At 32.9% G+C, this 14,279-nt stretch overlaps 1 protein-coding gene across 2 annotated transcripts; it reads left to right on the top strand.

The window, feature by feature from the left end:
- LOC100791763 (methylcrotonoyl-CoA carboxylase beta chain, mitochondrial) lies at positions 1–4,612 on the top strand. Of its 2 annotated transcripts, none has more exons than XM_003518786.5 (9): positions 1–378; positions 935–1,369; positions 1,550–1,640; positions 1,755–1,996; positions 2,276–2,440; positions 3,324–3,398; positions 3,814–3,945; positions 4,192–4,248; positions 4,366–4,612. In XM_003518786.5, the coding sequence occupies exons 1-9, from the start codon at positions 103–105 to the stop codon at positions 4,567–4,569; spliced, it is 1,677 nt and encodes a 558-aa protein (XP_003518834.1). In that variant the 5' UTR covers positions 1–102; the 3' UTR covers positions 4,570–4,612. The 2 variants fall into 2 exon arrangements, with proteins under 2 accessions (XP_003518834.1, XP_006575005.1); XM_006574942.4 differs by having other exon boundaries at positions 240–378; positions 942–1,369.
- Positions 4,613–14,279: the final 9,667 nt, after the last annotated feature.

The following is a 14,279-nucleotide window of genomic DNA, read 5'->3' as shown; positions in this document are numbered from 1 at the left end:
GCAGTAACGGAAGAGAGTGGAACTGTATCCCCGTCATCGGATAAACACAATAGCTGTAGATAGAGAAGAGTGCCATTATTGATTCGCAGAAGAAGATAAGCGATGTTTGGGTTAATCGGAAGAAAGGCCTCTTTGTTGGGAGGATCAGGAAGAAGAAGAAGATGGTTGAGCTTCGCAGCAGCAGCAGCAGCAACAACCACTACCAATGGTGGGGCCATGGAGGAGTTGCTTTCACAGCTCCAATCTCATGTCCAGAAGGCTCTTGCTGGTGGAGGACCCGAGGCAGTGAAGAGGAACACGAGTAGGAACAAGTTTCTGCCCCGTGAAAGAATCGATCGCCTCCTTGATCCCGGTTCTTCCTTCCTCGAGCTTTCACAGGTTTTAATTCTTTTTTCCAAACCTACTTAAATTTTTAATCTTTTGTTTATTGCTTGAGAAATACAAAGAATGTCATTTTTTAATAGAGTTCTCAATAAACACTTTTGGAGGAGGGAAATAAATAAGAAGGAAAAATGAATTAACTTCTCACGTAAGCTAAATTAGTTTATGCATAAATTAGAAATCACCTTTTTGTGAAGCTAAACGAAGAGAGTTTCTACGAATTAACTTATACATAACTTATGAGAGAAGTTAATTCACTTTTCCTTCTCATTTTCTTAGTACTTACAGAGAAGTTTATCCAAACATATCTTAATTAGTATATTAAATTATGATTTTTTCGGTTAATTTATTTTTTAAATTTATAATGATATCACTTCAGAGTTTAGATTACTGTTGAACTCTGGTATCAGGAGGTTTACAAAAGCTCACGATCACTTATGTTTGCAAAATTTAATCGGAAATGCAGTTAGTCTTGGAGATAGGTGGGATCGGGAATTATGAGAAATGGGTATGTGGGTTTGACTAGGAAAGCTTCTAACTTTTAGTAATAAAGCTTGCAGGACATTACTTGTATGAAGAACCTTTGCCTTCTGGAGGGGTTGTTACTGGGATAGGTCCTGTGCATGGGAGACTGTGTATGTTTGTGGCGAATGATCCCACTGTTAAGGGAGGTACTTATTATCCCATTACTGTTAAGAAGCACCTCAGGGCACAGGAGATTGCTGCTCAGTGCAAATTGCCCTGCATATATCTTGTCGACAGTGGAGGAGCTTTTCTTCCCAAGCAAGCCGAAGTGTTTCCGGACAGAGAGAACTTTGGCAGAATATTCTACAATCAGGCTGTAATGTCTGCTCAAGGAATTCCTCAAATTGCATTGGTGTTGGGGTCTTGCACTGCTGGTGGCGCTTATATTCCTGCTATGGCTGATGAAAGTGTGATGGTCAAGGGAAATGGTACCATTTTTTTAGCAGGGCCACCTCTTGTTAAGGTTAGCTCTAGCTACTCTTGTGCTCCAAAATGTTTTGTATGATAATCTCTGGCTATTTCTATGTTCTTGAATTTTAAAATATGTTTCTTTTAAATTTCAATATTTTGACATTAACAATGTGTTGATGTATTTTTTATGCATTTATGACCAAAATTAAACCTTAATTAAATGATTTTTTAGGCTGCCACTGGAGAAGAAGTCTCAGCAGAAGATTTGGGAGGTGCGACTGTGCACTGCAAGACATCAGGGGTTTCTGATTATTTTGCTCAAGGTATTTACCGTGGATACTTTCTCTTGCACACATCTGAGTGTATAGAAAATGTGATAACTAATGACATCAACTTAGTTTCTATTTGTAACTTTGTACATGTTTTGTTTCTTGTAGATGAACTCCATGCACTTGCGCTTGGGAGGAATATAATTAAGAATTTGCATATGGCTGGGAAAGATGTCTTGGCAAATGGATTGCAAAATATAAATTATGAATATAAAGAGCCATTGTATGATGTCAATGAACTTCGTTCTATTGCCCCCACTGATCTTAAGCAACAGTTTGATATTCGATCAGTTATTGATCGCATTGTTGATGGAAGTGAATTTGATGAATTCAAGAAATTGTATGGCACTGTGAGGACTTATCCACTTTACTTTTTTATCTGTTTAACCATTATCTTGATATCAATGGGTTGCTATGGAATGACCTTTTTTCTCTCGGCACCTGTACACTTGATGATTTGCCACACACTTATTGGTTGTTGATTTGACAATAAGTATTTGGCGTCCATCATGTATATGCAACAACCAATAAAATTTCTACAACTCATCTATATACCAGTAGCCTGGAAGAAAAGCGCAGTTGCAATTCCCTATCTGTTTATTATAACCTTTTTTGAAATCTTTTTGCAGACACTTGTGACAGGATTTGCTAGAATTTTTGGACAGCCTGTTGGAATTATTGGAAACAATGGGATTTTATTCAATGAATCTGCACTGAAAGGGGCCCATTTCATTGAATTATGCACTCAACGTAACATTCCCTTGGTCTTCCTTCAGAACATCACTGGATTCATGGTATGAATTTAACTTATTTCTTAGTTACTCTGATTACTATGCTTTGTGTCATTATATTCTAACTTCTGAGTAGATTGATTCCTCTTTCCTTCAGAACATCAGTGGATTTGTGGTATGAGTTATCTTATTATATTCATTGTTTATTTATTGAAACACGAAGATTTATCTTAATATGCTCCATGATTGCAAAAATAAATGGATTGTATAATCGATAAGCAATCAGGCATTAAAGTCTGGTGGGTTTGAGAATCGTCAATTGAAATTCAACAGAAATATAACAATGTAGAGTTCAGGAAATACAGGGGGATTGGTGATACTGTAAGACTAAGTAAAGTCAGGAGAGTTTGAGAATCATCAATTGAAATTCAATCGAAATACAATAAGTTTGAGAATGCATATAAGATCTCAAAGCAGTATTGATCCTTCTTGTTTAGGTTGTGAAGGGACCGTCTATTCTCAAACCTGTGGCCATTGATGGTATTGCAATAAGCAAACCATTAGACCAGGTTGAAGACAGACTATTGATCCATCTTGTTACCTTCTTTTAGTGGTGATCCTATTTTTTACTTTAATTATAGTCCTGTTTGGTCTTAAACATTCTTGTTGATGGACATCATGTATTTTTAACTGTGGTACTATTCTTTATCAAATGGTGTATGTCTGTAGGCATCCAGGTTAGTTTCTGGTGTGGATGTCAAATAATTCATGTCTTCCATTTTCTTTTGTCTAATTATATTTTGTTGTCTGGAAATTGTAAAATGCTGAAGGAAAGTATTTACTCTTAGTTTGTTTCTCTTCTTTTCCAAATCAAGAATTGTTAAACCTAAATATTCTTTCTCTAAACAATTGAGTAATGAAACTGTTATACTTGTCTCTTTGGTAGGTTGGCTCAAGATCTGAGGCAAATGGCATAGCAAAGTCTGGTGCAAAAATGGTGATGGCTGTTTCTTGTGCAAAGGTTTGTGGTTCCAGCCATGTACTCGCAAGTTATAACTTATTCTTTACTCTTTAGCTGTGTATAAACTTAACTACAAAGGCAGAGTAAGTTTATCTACTTGTAATTATAAGTGTCTTGGAAGTTGGAATGTGATTCCATTTGGGCAAGTACGTTTTCCTGCATGAAAGAAAGAATTGGAGAAGGTGCGATATTGATTAATACTTATACTGATTTTTTTTTATAAATAAATATTTGGTGGTTTATGTCTTTCATCTTTACGATTGTGGTTGTATTGAGTCAAATTCAAAGACTAGACAATATAGTAGAAAACAACATATGGTTCTAAGTATGCTTATAGAGTAATGGTGATTCTCAAAACATGAGAGATATTTTTCAAGAGCAAATAAGAATTCTTCTTCAAATAAAACACGTGCAGGTACCTAAAGTCACTATAATGGTTGGAGGAAGCTTTGGTGCAGGAAACTATGCAATGTGCGGTCGTGCCTATAGTCCCAATTTCTTGTTCCTTTGGCCTAATGCTAGAATTTCTGTGATGGGTGGTGCTCAGGTAATATACATCTCATCACTCATGAGTTATGATTCTTTACAAGAAAGATAAATTTTTGGCATTGATTGTTCCAGAACATTGCTTTGCATGGTTATTGTTCTGTACTTAATTTGTGAGATACATCAGTACATAGCATGCATGTTTTGCATGTTCTCTCCATTCTAAATCAAACTGGATTTAAAGATTTGATTGGTCATTAGTTTGATATTCATCTGGTTTGTGGGGGGTTTGGAATGTGATCATAAGGCTGCTGGTGTGCTGGCCCAAATAGAGAAAGGCAACAAGAAAAGGCAAGGAATTCAGGTAAACTATATTTGGAGGAAGGTTTTTTGTTTTTTTTTTTTTCACTTGTTGATAACATATTTGTGGTTTTCTCATCTGTTTTTGCTTGTCTCAATGTGCATTATACTTGTAATATAGTGGAGCAAGGAAGAAGAGGATAAGTTTAAAGGGAAAGTAGTGGAGGCTTATGAGAGAGAAGCAAGTCCTTATTACTCAACAGCTAGGCTTTGGGATGATGGAATCATTGATCCAGCGGATACAAGAAAAGTCATTGGTCTATCCATCTCTGCCTCCTTGAACCGTGACATTCAAAACACAAAATATGGTGTATTTAGAATGTAAATTTCAAAATTTATTCTGCCCTAAAATATGTGGTTATCATTCAGCAATGGTGTTCTCAAGATGGTCTCAACATCCTCCACTTCAAAAATTTTCTCAAGGAGCATGTAGTTCCAACACAAACCCTCTTTATCCATCAGAACTCCCACTTCCAAATCCTTCAAGCCATTTACAAGTGGTGTTCAAATCAATGTATGACCCGTGTGCCTTAACCATGGTTCTCCCCAAACATTAACATTCTCCCCATTTTCTAGCTTCCACCTCACACCTTCCTTAAACATCATTTTGGAAAACAATATGCTTCGCCACTAAGAATATGATGGTTATTACCTAAGCCAACACCCATAAAATCCCTTTTAGGGAAGTATTTGGCTTTGAATACTCTTGTTGACAAAGCATTGGGTTTTGATATAAATCTCCACCCTTGTTTTCCTATCATGGTCAAGTTGAAAGCATAGATATTTCGGAAGCCTAAGCTCCCCCAAGCTCCATTGAGACACATAATTTTTTTCCCAAGCTAGCCAATTCATTCATTTTGATTCCCTATTACTTGACCCCCCACCAATATGAGTTATTTTGGACAAGTGACCTCAATAACTTAAGGGGGGGAGGGGTGAATTAAGTTAAAAAATTTCTCGTTTAATTGACTTCTAAATCTCTTTTTAAATCTATATGTTAAGAATATTAAAAATAAAGATAAAAATTATATCAATAGAATACTTCAAGTGTACAAGATAAATAAAATATGCAAGATAAAGTAATCAAGATAGGGAAGAGAGAAATACAAACTCAGTTTATCCTAGTTCGGCCACTTCCTGGGCCTACGTCCAGTTCTCAAGCAATCCACTTGAGATTTTCACTAATTTTGTAAAAATACTTTTTACAACTTTTGAACATTTGAGAGATCCCTTTCCCTTGTGTTCAGGAAACTCATAATTCAAGAGACAAACAATCTCTTGATCTCAATAAGTTTTTAAATAAAGTACAAATGTTTTCTCTCTTTTAGAGAAAAAGATACAAGATGAAGTTCTTAGAAGAATCCTTAATTGATTTGCAAGTGTTTGATCAATGATTTATTTTTTAGAGATAAGACAATAAGGTTCTGAAAAACTCTTTTAAAAACTTTCGTAGATAAGTCACATATTTATAGGCCCTTGGTGATTTTTCAAAAACTTATGAAGGGATGTGACTTTTCAGAATAATTTTTAAAATTTTCTCACTGGTAATCGATTACAACTCTTTGGTAATCGATCACACACTTATGTAATGAGGAGTCATGACTTTTCAATTTGAATTTTTGTAGTTCCGTTACTAGTAATTGATTACAGACAAGTGGTAATTGATTACAACTTTCAAATTTCAAATTTTAAACTTTCTAAAAAAGCTTTTTAAAATAATTTTTCTTCTGGTAATCAATTACAATGCCTGATAATCGATTACCAGTGGAAAAATGTCTTTTTCAGAAAATGTTAAAAATATTTAAAAACCTTTTTATAATCAATTTAAAAATTATGTTGTGATGTCAAACCTTTGCAATCACTAAGAGACTCTTCTAACAAAGATAGACTAAGATTTAACTTTCTTCTTGATCTTTGTTTTCTTAGTCTTGATTTGGACTTGAAATAAAACTTGTGTTGCTTTTGTCTTGACATCATCAAAACCTTCATACACATACATTCACATTCTCCCCCTTTTTGATAATGACAACCAATTGAAATCATTTACTGAAAAATATTTCTTTTGCGAGACGATCACTCCCCCTTAATTTTGCAATCATTGCTTAGCAGAAAATATTTTCAAAAAGGATTGCAAAAAAAAAATATATACCCTCTACTTGTACCTTACATGATTCTCTCCCTCTTTGGCAACATAAAAAAGACGAAAGCACCAAAATAGAAACAATCATTCATAATAACCAATCAATCACAGAGGAATCAACCAAGTGCTAAACATACCAAACAGAGAAAGTCCAAAATAATATTTATAAATGACCAAAGCATTCATAAAAGAAGCAACCAAGTTTGAAACATATCAAGTCTTAAACATTAGTATGAATGACCAAAGCATTCAAAGAAAAACAACCAAAGAAGAAATAAACAGCAAGTCCAAAACAGAAATATAAAGAACCAAATCCAAAATAAACCCAATGCAGAAAGTTTGGAATATCAAGGAAATTAAAGACAGATAATGTTAGAAAAAAATAGGATGAAAAAGCTTCATGGACCCGCCGGAGGATCAATATACAATTATGCAATAAAATACATTTATGAGTATGAACAATCACGAAAAAAATCATCAAATGAAATTGTTATAAACATTCAAAGTAATCAATCATAAACAAGCAAAACAACTACTTCATTCAACCAAAGTAAACAATCATCATAATCAATCATGAAAAATAACTATCAACCACAATCATTTTACTCAACCAAAGTAAACAATAATCATAATCAATCATGATAAATAATCAAAGTTAAACATTCATCATAATCATCATAATTAAGCATGACAATTAAACAATATAAACATCCAAAGTGGCTAGGATTCTAAGTTATTTAGGTCTGAGTCCTAATTCTCTTCTAATAGAAAAGAAGTTTTCTTTGGGGAGAGGTTTTGTGAAGATATCAACTAACTAATTTTTTGTGTCAATAAATTCTAATATGCAATCCCCTTTTTGAACATGATCACGAAGGAAGTGATGCCTTATTTCAATATGCTTTGTTCTAGAGTACAGAATATGATTTTTGGATAGATTAATTGCACTTGTATTGTCACATCGGATAGGTATATGATCAAGTTTCAAACCATAGTCAAAAAGTTGTTGTCTCATCCAAAAGATTTGTGCATAATAACTTCTAGCAGAAATATATTCTGCTTCTGCAGTTGATAAGACAACACTATTTTGCTTTTTACTATGCCATGATACTAGAGCAGAACCAATAAAATGACAAGTGTCACTAGTACTTTCTCTATCAGTTTTGCATCAGAGTATCCTACTAAGTTATAAGAGGAATTCTTAGGATACCATAACCCTAGATTTATAATGCCCAACAAATATCTCATTATTCTTTTAATGACACTTAGGTGAGATTCTTTGGGATTTGCTTGATATCTTACACACATACAAACACTAAACATTATATGAGGTCTGCTTGTTGATAAATAAAGAAAAGATTCGATCATAGCCAAGCCTCAACAGTTCCAATTCAAAATGATCAGCCACTAAAAATTGCCTGGGAGCAATTTCATGGTTTTGCACTCTTCATTTTATCCTCCCGTGAACTCACCATGTTCCTTCCATTCTCTCACAACCCTCACAATTGTTTCACTAATAATCTTAACAGCCAAACTTAGAGATGTGTTTTTTTTTACCATTAGTGTGTTGTTATAATTTGCTCCTTATATGAACACACAATATGTGTGTGTGTAAGTGTAGTATTTTAATAGTAATTTATTTAAAGTAAATTACACTAATTAGCCCTAAGCCTTTGTAAATTTACACAAATTCTCCTATTATTTAGAACAGTTACAATAACCTCCCTTATAAGAGAGTTCAAAGTAATATTTTTCAAAAATTAAAGGGATTAATGTAGGAATAGTTGGAAACCGGAAGAGCTTGTGTCACTTCACAAAACATCATGGGAAGTTAATTTGATTTACTCCTTTGTTTATTAACTATAACACCAACTCCATTTATTTCTGGTCGCATTTCTTATTATATCTTATGTTTTCTCTCTTTTCTTCCTATCCCTCTCTTACCACTCAAGATGGAATACAAATCCCAAAAAGTATACAACTATCATTTTCTCATCATTTCTTGATAAAGCTTAGCCATATTTTATTTCTTTACCAATATGTTAACTTTTCATTTTATTTTTTTTGAGTTTGGATTTGTGTTTTTTTTATTTTGTTAGAAAAACAAACACTTTAATTCTATTATCATATCCTATCCATTACAAATTAATATGTCAATGTTAGTTCAAATTCATTTAAAATGAGTTTATGAATAACAAAAAAAAAATCGAATGACCAAGTAGAATGTTCCCAAATTACCTATCACATTTTAATTTCGAGAAAAAGATACATGAAACAAGATTTTTTTAATTTACTTATGAATGACCAAGTATAATGTTTCCAAATTCATTCAAATTCATGGATTTTTTTAATTCTTTATCATACCCATTACATATTAATATGTCAATGTTTGTTGAAATTCATTTAAAATGAGTTTATGAATAACATGGAAAAAAATGAATGACTAAGTAAAATGTTCCCAAATTACTTATCCCAATTTAATTTCTAGAGAGAGAAAAATGAAAAATGATTTTTTTATAATCTACTTATGAAAACAATATTGAAAAAAACCATTGTACAAATATAGTGAACATTTGAAATTAATTTAGCCCCATTTTTGTTCATTGATGTTTAGCCATCGTACCTCTGCACAATGTCCAAGGTTAACCTTAGGTTGTGACTTTTAAAATACCCCAACAATATAAATGCCTTCGATAACTATTTGTTTTATCGTAATTTTATAATTTTAAAATTAAATTATCTTTGTAATTATTTAATAGCATGCATTTAGACATGTTATACCATGTGTCACCTTAAAATGGTCGTTGACACATATTACTTGATGAATGTCATGTCATGTAACTAATAAACACGGATAAAAAATATCATAAACTACTTATGAAGATTATTTTTTAAAAAAAAATGAAAGACTTGAAGCAGATTTAGCCATACATATAAGGAATAAAAATACAATTAACTAAGGATTTCTTTGATAAGTCCCTAGAAAAGGAGAATTTATTCATAACATCATAAAAGGTAAGTTATTGAAACAAATATTCTTTTTTAAATTAAACACTCATGAAACTTATGGAAATAACTAAAAAAAGAAATTATAACAATTATTTTTATAACTTTAAATAAGTTTTTACATTTGTCTCATAATTACTTATCCAAAAGATTAGATATGATAACAATAATTTCGACTACCTCCGAGATAACACTCGCGTATGCTGGGAGCAAGGAAGTATCATTATAGGGAGTATCAGATGGTGACTCTCCATCAATACATAGATCAATTTGTGTTCGGATTCCACAGGCAATCGAATTTAAGATATAGAATTCTCTTGATTTTAGTATCGCTTCAGTGGACTTAACTGCATCGAAAGCACCCTGATGAATTCGGTTCAAACATAATGTGTAATGATCTCTTGCCTCAATGTCATTAGGATTTCTTCGTATCAACCTCTTGATTAGTTTGGTTGTGGTGGTTAGATTGACACGTGTTACATCAAGGGCATATTGGACAAGGTCAACAAGGTTTGCATCAGTTGCTCCACCCGGTATTGAATTAAGAAGATTAAAACAAAATGTAGGATTCTTACTTTGCTTGCAAATTGCATCCAGCTCTGCACCTTGGATTGCATAAGAGGATGCAACAAATAAAAATAACAAAAACACCAAGGATGAGAAGTTGTGAGTCATTATTGACTTTGTCTTCTTTCTTTTTCTTTGGCCTTTTTGTTTACTCTTTTTGTCTAACTTTTTTAATGGTTCACAATAGAAAACAATGGTATATATAAGTTCATTTCGCAAAACATAATCCAATGCGGTTATTGCTCAGTTGTAACAACTTCTAAAAAGAACATTATACACCTAATACTACACCTAGATTTATTAGTTGTATAGCTAATATATCAATATTAAACTCAAAATTTCCATAAAATATTTAACAATCTAAATGAAGAAAAAAAATAGTTTTTTTCGTCTACACCACCAGTTACGGGTAGATTATACTAACTACCTTTCCTCAATTCTTTTTTTTTTTTTCTCAATTCTTATTTTATTCATTAAATTTATAGATAAATTCTAATAATATATCCATAATTGTAGTCATCATATATTTTTTTGTGAAGATACTAAAAATATTAGTTAATTATTATAATTGTATTTAATATGTACATAATTTTGCAAGTTAAGTGTATCTAGACGATAAGGTAGATCATACAAATATTTGCAAAAGAAAATTTGTTAAGAAGTGAATATAGTCACGATGGTTAATGCAATTACATACATTTTAAAATGTAATATGTAACAATAAATTACCCATTAAATAAAATGTTTTTTTGTACAAACCATTGGTACCCTCTACGTGAAACCGCTGCAAAATTTGGATTATTATTGACATTTTATGGGCTTGAGGTGAAATGACTTATAAGTGTTTCTTTATGTATAAATATTAAAAAACATTATATGTAATGCATAAAAATAAACATGTAATTTTATTAAAAAATTTATATTTATTACATTAAGTGAAACACAATTTAAATTTATTTTGTTTTGAAAGTAAATTTTAATTTTTTCAAATTGTAATTTTAAGTAACTCATGAAGTACTCGTATTGGAAATACTCTTAATGTGAATAAGATCATTCTCTCTCTTTTATTCCTGACTCACATCATGACTCTAGAAACAACTATATCCTTTCAGCATTACTATTGTCTCTATGTGGGGATTTTGGCAAACTTAGTTAAATCTTTTAGAGTGTAGTCATTCTCTCTCTCATTCTCTCTTTTCAAAATGTGTTGCAATCTCCTTCCCTTCCTTTCATACTCCCCCCTGAAATCAAGTGATTGAATACAAGTAATTAATGTGTTGAAGTTTAAGGTTGAATCACTTTGGTATTACTCACGTTCGATCCTTGGTTGAAATAATTTTTTATCAGATTTTACTTACCTCCCGACTGAACTCAGGGATTAGTCAAAGCCTCTTTCCCCTGATGAACCGGAGACTTAAGACAAAAAAAAATACTTTCCCCCCTAAGCAGTCATACCTATCTGCACATTCAATTTGCCTACTCCCTACATGAAGTTTGATGTTCTTGTTATATCTACTCTCTTCTCTATTTCATTTCTATAATTAACTCTCAATTCCCCTTCAATATTCTATATGTTATCTCATTTCTTGAATCTTGGGATGTTGACATGTAGTTTTTTGTTTCCAATACAGATTTGATATAGCCTCTTCAACATTTTAAAAACTAGAGCTTTGACTCAATGGAGGGGGATAGGAAATAAAAAGCACTAATTATGGGTTTGGGAGAGAAGAAATAAATTGAGAAGGAAGAGAAATTTTTGAAAATTGGTGTGGGTAACTATACCACTTTACTTTAATTTAAATATTTGTTTTCTTTTCACTCTACTAAACCACCCTAAAGATAAAAACTAGTCGAGTCATTCTTGCATTTTCAGAATCTTTCCTTTTTTGTTTCTCATTCTCTTTTTTTTTTTAGATTCATTTTTTATAAATAACTTCTACTAACTTCCCATTTTTATTTTTTTAACTTCAAACAAAATAACTTATGCTAACTTTTTCAACTTCGAGTACCCTAGGTATAAATAGTTATGTTAACTTAGCTGCCTCCTTTTGGCCTCATTTTCGTTTTTCCCCTTCTCCTCTCAAAACCCTTTCTTTTTCCCGCAGCCCACCAAACCAGTCTCAGAAAAACGACGATCTCGAACCCGTTCACCGTTGGATCGTCGTGAAATTTGAGTATCATGTTCGCAACACAATTCCGAGAATTCTCACCGTTGGGAATTTCGATATCATGTCTGAACTAAGAGAAAAACCCTTCGCATTGTAGCCTTTTTCTTTCCCGCGGAAACCCAGAGCTGTCTTGGTAAAACTACGATCCTGGTTTCGTTAACCGTTGGATTATTGTGAAATTTGGATATGTTGTTCGAAATTCAATTCCGCACGCTTCCACCGTTGGGATTTGCGAGATAATATTCGTGGAGGGAGAAAAAGGAATCGTATGAAGACAGTACAAGTGGAGGTTTCAATCTCTTCTCCGTCTCTCTGACGTTTGGGAATTCTATCGGAGCAGTCGGATGAATAATTGAAAGAATTTCCGGGAACCGCTAGAGATGTTGCTATCGCTGGCTGAAGACACGTGAGCCCGCTTAGAGGTAAGGGATGAGTTATTCACAGTTGGGGATTAGTGAGAAAATGTGTAGGGATCCTTAGAGGATTAAATTGGGATTTTATTTTGGAATGTTTGTTAAATTGCAATTTTTCCTTTATGATTATAAATAAAATATTGATGTCCTGATGAAAATTGCTTGATAAATTGTGCTCTTGATATTTGTATATTTGGACCTATGATTTGGATATAATTGTGTAATATTATTTGAGGGGTTTTAGTCCTCATGTTGTGATAGTCTTTTATATAAATTGTTATATTGAGGATATGAAATGATAATTCAAATTGTGAGTATGTGATGAATTGTAGAATAACATGTTGCTTTGAGATTATAATATTGTTATTGAGATTGAGTATAAATGTAAAGTTGAACATGTGTTAATTTATGAGATACGTGTAAACATGTGATGGTGGATTGTGACACTATGAGATGTGAAATTGTGAATGAGTTCTAGTTGTGGATAAGTGTGTAGTTAACACTTGATGTGAAATTACTTGTATTGTAAGCTATGAATTGTACAATACCCGACCAGCGTTATCTTGAGAAAAGCGTTGATGCGCAGTGTTAAAGAGAAAATGTAGGTTTCCTATTTAGGAACCAGTGTTAAATCGTAGCGCAATTGTGTTGAACGTGTTTAAAACACGAGTGTAAGGTCGTGGGTATTGTATAATTCATGAGCAATGTCTGCATGTAAAAAAAATTATTTTAGGGGTTGGACCTGAATCAGGAGGGAGAGGCCCTGACGGACTCTTCGGAGTGTAGGCCTTGGGGGTCATCGGGTTTGAGTGCTCCTTTAAGCCTATGCTGATCTCATATGGTTGGAGCATTCTCGCAAAACATCGTGACCCTGACTGGTCTCCCTATGATCTTACTTAGTGAGAGTGACCTGACAAACCCATTGTGTGGTGTGTCTTGTTATGTACTCCTAAGCGCCCCAGGGTGGTTTTTCACTGACATGGTACCACATTGCATATAGAATTGAGTCTTAGCATAACTATTGCATATGCTTGCTAATTGATGTGTTATTATATCTTGATCGAAGTGTGGGATTCTTGTGTAATGTGATTGATAATTGAAAAGTGAATTTTGAATGACGAAGTGGTGAAGTTACGTGAGCTATGTTTAAGCAAGTGGTATCTCATTTATATAATACATATATTTAATTGTCTTGTTTCTCTATTAGCTAGGAATGTGATAACTCACTCCCTGTGTGTTGTTGTGTTTGGATCCTGTGATGATCTTGAACTTGTGTTCGGGGGAGCAGATGAATAGGTGGATGACTATGAAGAACCTCATGCTAGAGGACACGGGAACACCACGCTCTGATAGGATGTGACATTAGGATATAGGTTCTATATTAATTGTATGAGACTTATATGACTTTCTTTGAGTCGAGATGACTTTATTATTTATTTGGACAAGTTTGAATATGATGTAGAAGAAAGTGAATGTGAGCCTTTTACCCATTTGAAAAGCTTGTATTTAAAAATACTTTTAATTAATATTTGAATTTTTATTCCTTTATTAATATATATGTGAGGGGTAGAGGGTGTCACAAATATAACCTTTATAACTTCTTCAATTTTTATTTATGACAAATAACTTTTACTAACTTCCCCATTTTTATTTTTAGAGTGGATCTGCGGGGTCCTAAATGAATTAACTTATTTGAAAAAAGTCACGTTCTTTGTATTTTTTTTTCCAAAATCATTTTTTCTCT

This window comes from Glycine max, chromosome 2, assembly GCF_000004515.6.
Source record: "Glycine max cultivar Williams 82 chromosome 2, Glycine_max_v4.0, whole genome shotgun sequence".
Classification (NCBI taxonomy): domain Eukaryota; kingdom Viridiplantae; phylum Streptophyta; class Magnoliopsida; order Fabales; family Fabaceae; genus Glycine; species Glycine max.
The sequence above is the reverse complement of the archived record's forward strand: the minus strand, read 5'-3'. Positions and strand labels throughout refer to the sequence as shown.